Genomic DNA, 7,570 nt, shown 5'->3' on the forward strand with positions numbered 1-7,570 from the left:
TTTTTTTTATTTTTAGTAAAGACCGGGTTTCACCTTGTTAGCCAGGATAGTCTCGATCTCCTGACCTCCTGATCTACCCGCCTCGGCCTCCCAAAGTGCTGGGATTACAGGCATGAGTCACCAGGCCTGGCCTTTTTTTTTTTTTTTTTTAGAGGGGGGCTGGCCTTGTTGCCCAGGCTGGAGTGCAGTGATGAGATCTTGGCTCACTGCAACCTCTGCCTCCTGGGTTCATGCCATTCTCCTGCCTCAGCCTCCTGAGTAGCTTGGACTACAGGCGCCCACCACCATGTCCAGCTAATTTTTTTGTGTTTTAAGTAGAGATGGGTTTTCACCGTGTTAGCCAGGATGGTCTCAATCTCCTGACCTCATGATCTGCCCGGTTCGGCCTCCAAAGTGCTGGGATTACAGGCGTGAGCCACTGCGCCTGGCCCTGGACTTCCCCTTCTTAACACACACCACACTTCAGGGTGATCACTCCTCCAAGTAAGTGAAGCCCTCAAGGGCAGTAAGCTTCCTGAGGGCAGGAACCTCATCTGTCATTTTCACTACTGTGATTCCAGGACCCCACATGGGGCAGGACTCATAGTAGGTGCCCAATAAATATCCATGGAATGAGTGAGCCTTTGTCAATACTGGTCAAGGAGGCTTCTCCACCAAAGCCTTTGGTGACACAGGGCTCCGATCACCAACAGTCTGTAGATTTAAGAAACAGCCTCCCCCAGGGGCATACACCTTGGTATCTTGCCTTCCATTCTGGATCATTCCATCAGTGGGTAGGGCTGGGAAACAAGTTCGGCAAGATAGCAACATTGAGTGATAGGAGCAAATGATGAAACCTGGAAGTTGTTCCCGGTGTCTTCACCAAAGAAATGAGACATCCAGTTCAAATCCAACACATTTGACTCCTTTAGACAACTGCTTGCAATATTGGCTTTCTACCAAGTAGACCGGCTGTCTTCCATGCGGCAATATCTATCTGGGAGTGGTCTGGTTTGTTAAACACTGATGCTGATTTGGGAGTTAGTGGGAAGATCTGGGTTAACAACCACTTTGGGGCTTGCTTAACCTCTGAGTCTCAGTTTTCTCCTCTCTGATATGGGACTACTCATTTTTCCTACAGTGTACACTCAGGGTTAAGAGAAGGCTACTCTGAGGTCAGGTGACTGGGGTTACTATCCAGCCTGTTCCATCTCAGCTATGTGACCTTGGGCAACCCACTCAACTCCTCCGTGTCACACGGTCTCATCTGTGAAATGGATGTGATACCAGGACCTATCTCCCAGAGCAGTCGTGAGGATGAAATGAGACACCTGCGCTAAACACGAAAGTACAATATGGCATGAGGTAAGACTCAATAAACGTGAGCCATTTGTTATTGCCTCACAGGGTTGTCACAAGATCACAGGGATGTTGCAACGGCAGAAGAGTAAGCAGACAGAATTAAGTTTATCTGCAACTTTGTAGGCCTGCCCTCCACTTAGTTCGTCTCCCTCCTTTTTGGATTCAGAACTGCCCAGTTGCTGGCTTGGAACCACGGGGTTTCCTAAGAAACCAGCCACACACCATCCTCTGCTCCATATATAAAGAGGGAGGGCTATGCACCAGGGAGGGGACCAGCCAGCTTGGCCTGCCTGTCCCATGGGTAAAATTTCCAAACCAAGCTAGTGCATTGTCATCCTCCCTTGCAAGGATTGTCACGCACACTCCTGGCATCCACCCACTCCCTCACTCACTCATTCTTGTATTTTTGAAGAATGTGGTCTCCACAAGTCATGGTGACTTAAAGGCCTCCTCTAAGGAGTAGGCGCAGGATCAGCACCTCCTTTCTTCCTTCCTTCTTTGTCTGGCCCTGGGACTGATCCTACCTCACCTGTGCCCTCGTCCCATCCTTGGATTAGGCTCTTGTTTTCTGCCTATAGTCCCCATCCTTCAAATAATCACCCCTGTTGATTAGGTCATCACTTCTCATGTGGCTGCACGCTGAAAACATGCCGGGATCTCAGGTCATGCCCCAGATCAACTACATCAGAATCTTGGGGCATGGGACATCAGGGTTCTTCTTTTTAACACTTCTCAGGTAGTTCCAATGTGCAGCCAAGGCTGAGAACCACTGGTCTAGGTAATGGTTGGTTGGTAATCTTTAAAAAATATTTGTTGAGAGGTCACTGTTGTTCTAACTCTGTGAGAGTGTGTTTGGTTTTTTTTTTGGCAGGGGGTGGGGGCAGGTGCTGCATTTCACATGCCACTCCCTGCTCAAAGACCACCAACCATTCTTTTCCTAGCCTGACAGGTCTGGTCTTTGCAACAGCCTCTTCTGCCCGCTTCCAAAATCATGCTTAGCACCCCCACCCCAGAGCGGCATCCTTGTCCTTGACGCTCAACTGCGCACAGGCATACCCCAGGGAGAAATTCCACAGTATAATTAAAAACATGTTTTCTCAGCAGCTCAGACTCCCACCCTGCCCTTTACACATGTCTGTAACTTTAATTAAGCCCAGCTAAGGCTCAGAAGGGCTGGTGGAAAATTCCTTTTTCCCAAGCTGGTATTTCCTTCTTTCTTTCTTTCTTTCTCTCTCTCTCTCTCTCTCTCTCTTTCTTTCTTTCTTTCTTTCTTTCTTTCTTTCTTTCTTTCTTTCTTTCTTTCTTTCTTTCTTTCTTTCTCTTTCTCTCTTTTTCTTTCTTTCCTTCCTTCCTTCCTTTTTCTTTCTTTCTTTCTTTCTTTCTTTCTCTCTCTCTCTCTCTCTTTCTTTCTTTCTTTCTTTCTTTCTTTTTTCTTTCTTTCTTTCTCTCTCTGTCTTTCTCTTTCCTTTCTTTCCCTTCTCTCTCTCTCTCTCCCTCTTACTTCCCCTCCTCTCTTTACCATTCAGTCGACATGGGGAGGAGGGTTTCTGGCAAGGGCAAGTTGTGCTTGTTGTTTTAAAACTGAGCCTGTTACATTTTCCTCCTTCCTGCTCTGTTTTCAATTTAACAGAAGGCAGCCGAGGCCTAAAATGAGCCCCATGATTTTTCTTTCTGCACCAAGAACCAGGACAGGATTCCTAGCCTGGACAAACATGACCCAGAGCCTGGGTACACTGGAGTTGGTGCCCAGCCTCTCCGTACTTGCCACATTCTGGGCCTGATGTTGGGCCCCGGACAAACGCCACAGCTGTCCCCAGGTGCTCAGGGGTGTGGTGTCCAAAAAATGACTAGCGCCCCACATTCATGAGTCCTCAGGCCTCCCCCAGATATCCGTCCTCAACCAGAAGCTGGGATGAAGGGATGACACCAAGAGACCCACCTAGTGATCTTCATAAACCCTCCCTGATGCAGCGCCCGGTCCATAGCCAACACAGGCAGATGTGTATTTGTCTTGTGCAGTGGAAAGAGCTCTCGTCATTGGGAATGCACGTTATCAGGATGAACTCCTTGGGAAGGCTTCTCTCATCCTCTCCAGCCCCGGTGCCTCCTCTGAGCTCCCAGACCTACTCCTCACTCCCACCTGTGTTTCCTTCTGCTCCACGGTTCCCACGTTGTGCTGCATAGTAATTATACACGGGAGCCGCTCCTGCCTGGCCCTGAACTCCATGAAGGCGGTGGCTGTGTCTAGCTCATGTTGGTATAGGGCAAACACGCATCCCAGTTTGCCAGGTCCAGTGTTAGTTTACATTTATTGTCCCAGTGCAATTATTAATAGTACTCCCTTTCACTTTCAAAACTGCCCTGATTGGATGATAAATTATGTGGCCACTGTGTCTTAGTGATATCAGTGACCAGACTATTGGATGAATCTTGATCTATGGGGGTCAGTGTGGTGTAACGGCCATGCCTGCCTGTCCTGGGTCACGCAGCATGGGTGTGAATCCCAGGTCCAACACCACCAATTACTAATCCTTCTCTGGAGCCTCAGTGACCTCATCAGTACCGTGGGGATAACAGAGAGGCCTCTCTCGTGGAGCTGTTGGGAGGGTTCAGGGAGGTGATGCACTTAGTACAGTGCCAGACACTTAGTAACACTTGACAACCATTAGCAGAGGAAGAAAAAAAAGGAGGGAGGAAAGCAGAGATCTGAAGATTTTCATCTTATGCCCTTAGGGATTGGGAGCTGAGGAATGAGGAAATTTGGTATCTGTTTTTACTCTTGCTCTGCCTACAGGAGGCATGGAGGTTTGAGGGAAAACCTGGGAGCTGAATTATGGGCTGGGTGGTTGTACTTTTCTTAGAGGGACCATATTCTAGAGGCAGAAGTTTCCAGAAGAACCGAAAGCTTAGGAAGGAGCCACAGATCCCTCTCAGAGTTACTGAAACTGTGGGGGGTGCCTCTGTCTTACCCAGACATCCTGGAAGCTCCTGGAATGTGGTAGCAGGTAGGGAGCCATTGGGAGGCACGCCAGACAGAAATCTCAATTTCCAGGCCATTGGGACGGCATCCAGTGAACGCCAGCCCAGACCAGGCCCAGCCCTGGGAGGTGGCCCGGCCAAGACCCTCAGCCTGAGTGGCTGTATCTCCCTGGGAGCACACTGCGGAGAAGGCAGAGTCCCTGAGCAGGAGCCGCCCACACCAGGGAAAGGCCAGATTGAGAGGGAGGGCACCAGACCATTCTGAAAACAGGGTTATTCTCTGTCACAGTGACAGGAGTGCCACAGGAATGGGCTCATTTTAGGCCAGCAGCTACAGTCCTCAGTTATCATGTGACCCCCTTTGAGGGTCCCAGAGAGCACAGTGAATATAACATGAACTGAGAGCTGTAATTTCTTATGGGAAAGAGAAAACAATGGCATATTGGATTTTCCTCCACAATCCACAGACGCCTCACATAGGCAGGGACTGGGAGGCCTTGTTGCCATTGTATACCCATGAACCTAGCACAGTGCCTATAGATTATTTGTTGATAGAAGGAAAGAATGAGTACATGAATAAATTTAATCATGAGTTTTTTCCAGTTTTGTCAGGATTTTCATGCAAGAAGGGAAACTCCTAGGAGAAAGGACTGACTTTCTGATTACTCTTAACACTTGGTGCCTGGGGACAACAGATAACTTCAGCACCAGTCTTGACAGAGGAAAGTGGCCTGAGGACAATGGCGCTTCCCAGACAAGCCAGGTCTAACTTGCCTCTTCCCCCTGCAGCCTCCCTGCATCCTGGGCTAGCCACCCACAGGCTTTGGAGCCATCCACGTGCATGGTTGAAGCGTGTCCCGTGCTGCTCTCTTTTGTGCTGGTTGTTAAGCTATTGTCCCTTGGCTCTACATGCACCAACCTGCCAGGGCTTTCTCCTCAGGGGTCCGGACCTGAGACCCAGCAGCAGCCTCGATGCACGCCTTGCTCCCAAGTCCTAATGTCAGCTCCACAGACCTCTCATCTATGTTTCCAAGTCTTAATAATTCCTCTCTCTTCCCTTGGTTCTCTCAGCCCTAGGGGTGGGAGCTGTGTCCTGCAATTGCTACCTCCATGATACCTTAGAGTTTTCTTTTACTCTCTCAGGTACCAGCTCTATCCTTAGCTAACACCTTTTCATATTAAACTCTAAGGAGACCCTCACTGAAACACTCATTCATAGGCCTTCACCTGTTCCAGTTGGCCCCATCACCTACATGAACTTATTCTGAACCGAGATTTGGAACAAATACTGTTCTCTTCTCATCTAAAGCAGGTCTCCCTCCCTTTCCTCCTGAGCTCTCCAGTGGCTTGCAGCTCCCATGGTCCTAATCTCACCCCTACCCAGCCCCCACCCCTTATCTCCTCCTTCCTATTTCAGCTCCTTTAGTCATTGGCATTTGCAGGACTCTGCAAGGCTGTAGCAAAGTGCATTCTTTCCTTATAGTTCTATAGTCATGCCTTACCCCTTCCCAGAAAACATGCACAAAGCCAGTTGTCATTTACATGTACAGTCTTGGTCTTCTCTGATCTCTGGCACCTTTGCCCGCACTTCTCATGGAATATTCCACCTGTGCTACTTTATGTTGCTCTTGGTCTCAAAACATACTTTGGGTTTTCCCAGCCAGCACAGAAGCCAGTGCACGGTGGAATCTGTGTTGTGCTTTTAGGGCTCCAGTCTAACCCAGCCTGGTGTCTGCTCATTGAAAGAGTTCAGGAAATGCGCGTGATGGTTAATAATGTATTGCGTCTCACAGAATCTAGGACACAGTCAATTGTAAGATGCACTGTTATTTTTCTGCACTACTAAGAAAGAAAAAAAAAAATGTGTCCAGTTAAACTGTGACTTGATCGTGAGCTGCATCCCGATTTCAAAATGTTAACATGTGAAAAAACAATGTGCCTCAGAGAATCAATGAAATAAGGCCTCACTAAGCTGGGAAGCTATTTGAGGGGGTTCTTGTTTGCCTTTGGCTTGCTCTTCAGGGCTTAAGGTTCTTCCCACTGCTCAGTGTGGATGCCCTAGAGGGAGGTAGAGTGGACGGGCAGGTGTAAAACCGGGGGTGGGGGAGGGGTGGGCAGGCAATAGATTGACAGGCAGAGTGGGCAAAAGATTTTCATATGGCTGAGGACAGAGAACACATCTTCCTGGGAAGGGCACCGTCAGAGGGGCCCACAGAGCGGCCATCCAGCTAAACACTGCTTCAGTGCTAATCGGCAACAAGACCACTGACTGCTCACAAACCCCTGCCCTGCCCCACCACCCCACTCCACACTTCCAACCTGTTTATTTGCTCCACACCTCATTTTTAAACCACGGACAGTAACTGTTACCTTTTGCCTTTTCCGCAGGGTCCAGTTCTTCCAGAGCAAAAGCTGTATCTGTCTCACGAAGCCCATGCTAATGACCACACGAAGACCAGATTGGTCAGAGTTGAGGTCCCGCAGACAGCAAAGGACATAAATGCCACTAAGAAGGCCTCCAGCTCCGGCCACTGTGTCCTTCTGGTGATTAAAGGCTACTTTTCCCCTTCAAAGCATAATCCTTTTTAATTACGCATAAGCCCTTTGTTGGGGAGAGGAGCCTGGACACTGCGTTGGCTCCTTTTTAGTGAGAGAAAGAGAACGCTAAAGACACAAGTGGCAGGGCACCAGGGAAACTGAGGTGGGGGATGCAGTGGTGAACCAAGACCCTCAGGCACTCTCCTCCATGAGAGGGGTTCCTGAGGGGGATGTCTTTAGATATCTTTGACCTTAAGTTTGGAACAAAATCTCTTTGCATAAATATAGGCTGGGCATTTGTCCTCAGCAAGAACCTGCCATGAGCCAGCAGCCAGGGTTTGACTGGCCCTTTAAGTCCAATCAACTCACTTGGCAGATCTGAAATGATTCCTCCCTCTTTTAGTCTTTTATCTTGCTCTGTAAAGACTTCAGGATAGCTAGTTGGGTTGTCTCTGAGCTTACTGGAGGGTAATGATGTTTATCTCTTGTGCTAAAATTGATCAACTAGTAGTGGTTGCCTGGGGCTCTGATGGAAAAGGCACTGGAACACTCCAGGCTCAGCAGGACAGAGCTGTGATCGACTTGCAATGTCTGACTGGGGTGCTAGCACGAGGAGAGGCAGCAGGTGGGCCCGTTACTGTCATTCCAGCCCTGCAGTGGGGTGGTGCTGGGTTGACTCATCACCAGGTGAGGGATCTGTGATCCGAAGGGA

The 7,570-nt window shown here is 49.0% G+C and overlaps 1 protein-coding gene across 2 annotated transcripts in view; it reads right to left on the reverse strand.

Annotated features, from left to right (window-relative positions):
- The window catches only part of ABCA4 (ATP binding cassette subfamily A member 4), a 136,722-nt gene extending 129,868 nt beyond the window's left edge, over positions 1 to 6,854 (reverse strand). Inside the window, exon 1 of one of the 2 annotated variants that reach the window (XM_017879783.1) lies at positions 6,691 to 6,854. In XM_017879783.1, the coding sequence (XP_017735272.1) occupies positions 6,691 to 6,756 (66 nt within the window). In that variant the 5' untranslated portion in view covers positions 6,757 to 6,854. The remainder of the gene's footprint in view (positions 1 to 6,690) is intronic. The other variant, XM_017879782.1, reaches the window with a different exon arrangement.
- Between the last annotated feature and the right edge of the window lie 716 nt (positions 6,855 to 7,570).

This window comes from Rhinopithecus bieti, unplaced genomic scaffold (genome assembly GCF_001698545.2).
Source record: "Rhinopithecus bieti isolate Rb0 unplaced genomic scaffold, ASM169854v2 scaffold_11919, whole genome shotgun sequence".
In the NCBI taxonomy this organism is placed as follows: domain Eukaryota; kingdom Metazoa; phylum Chordata; class Mammalia; order Primates; family Cercopithecidae; genus Rhinopithecus; species Rhinopithecus bieti.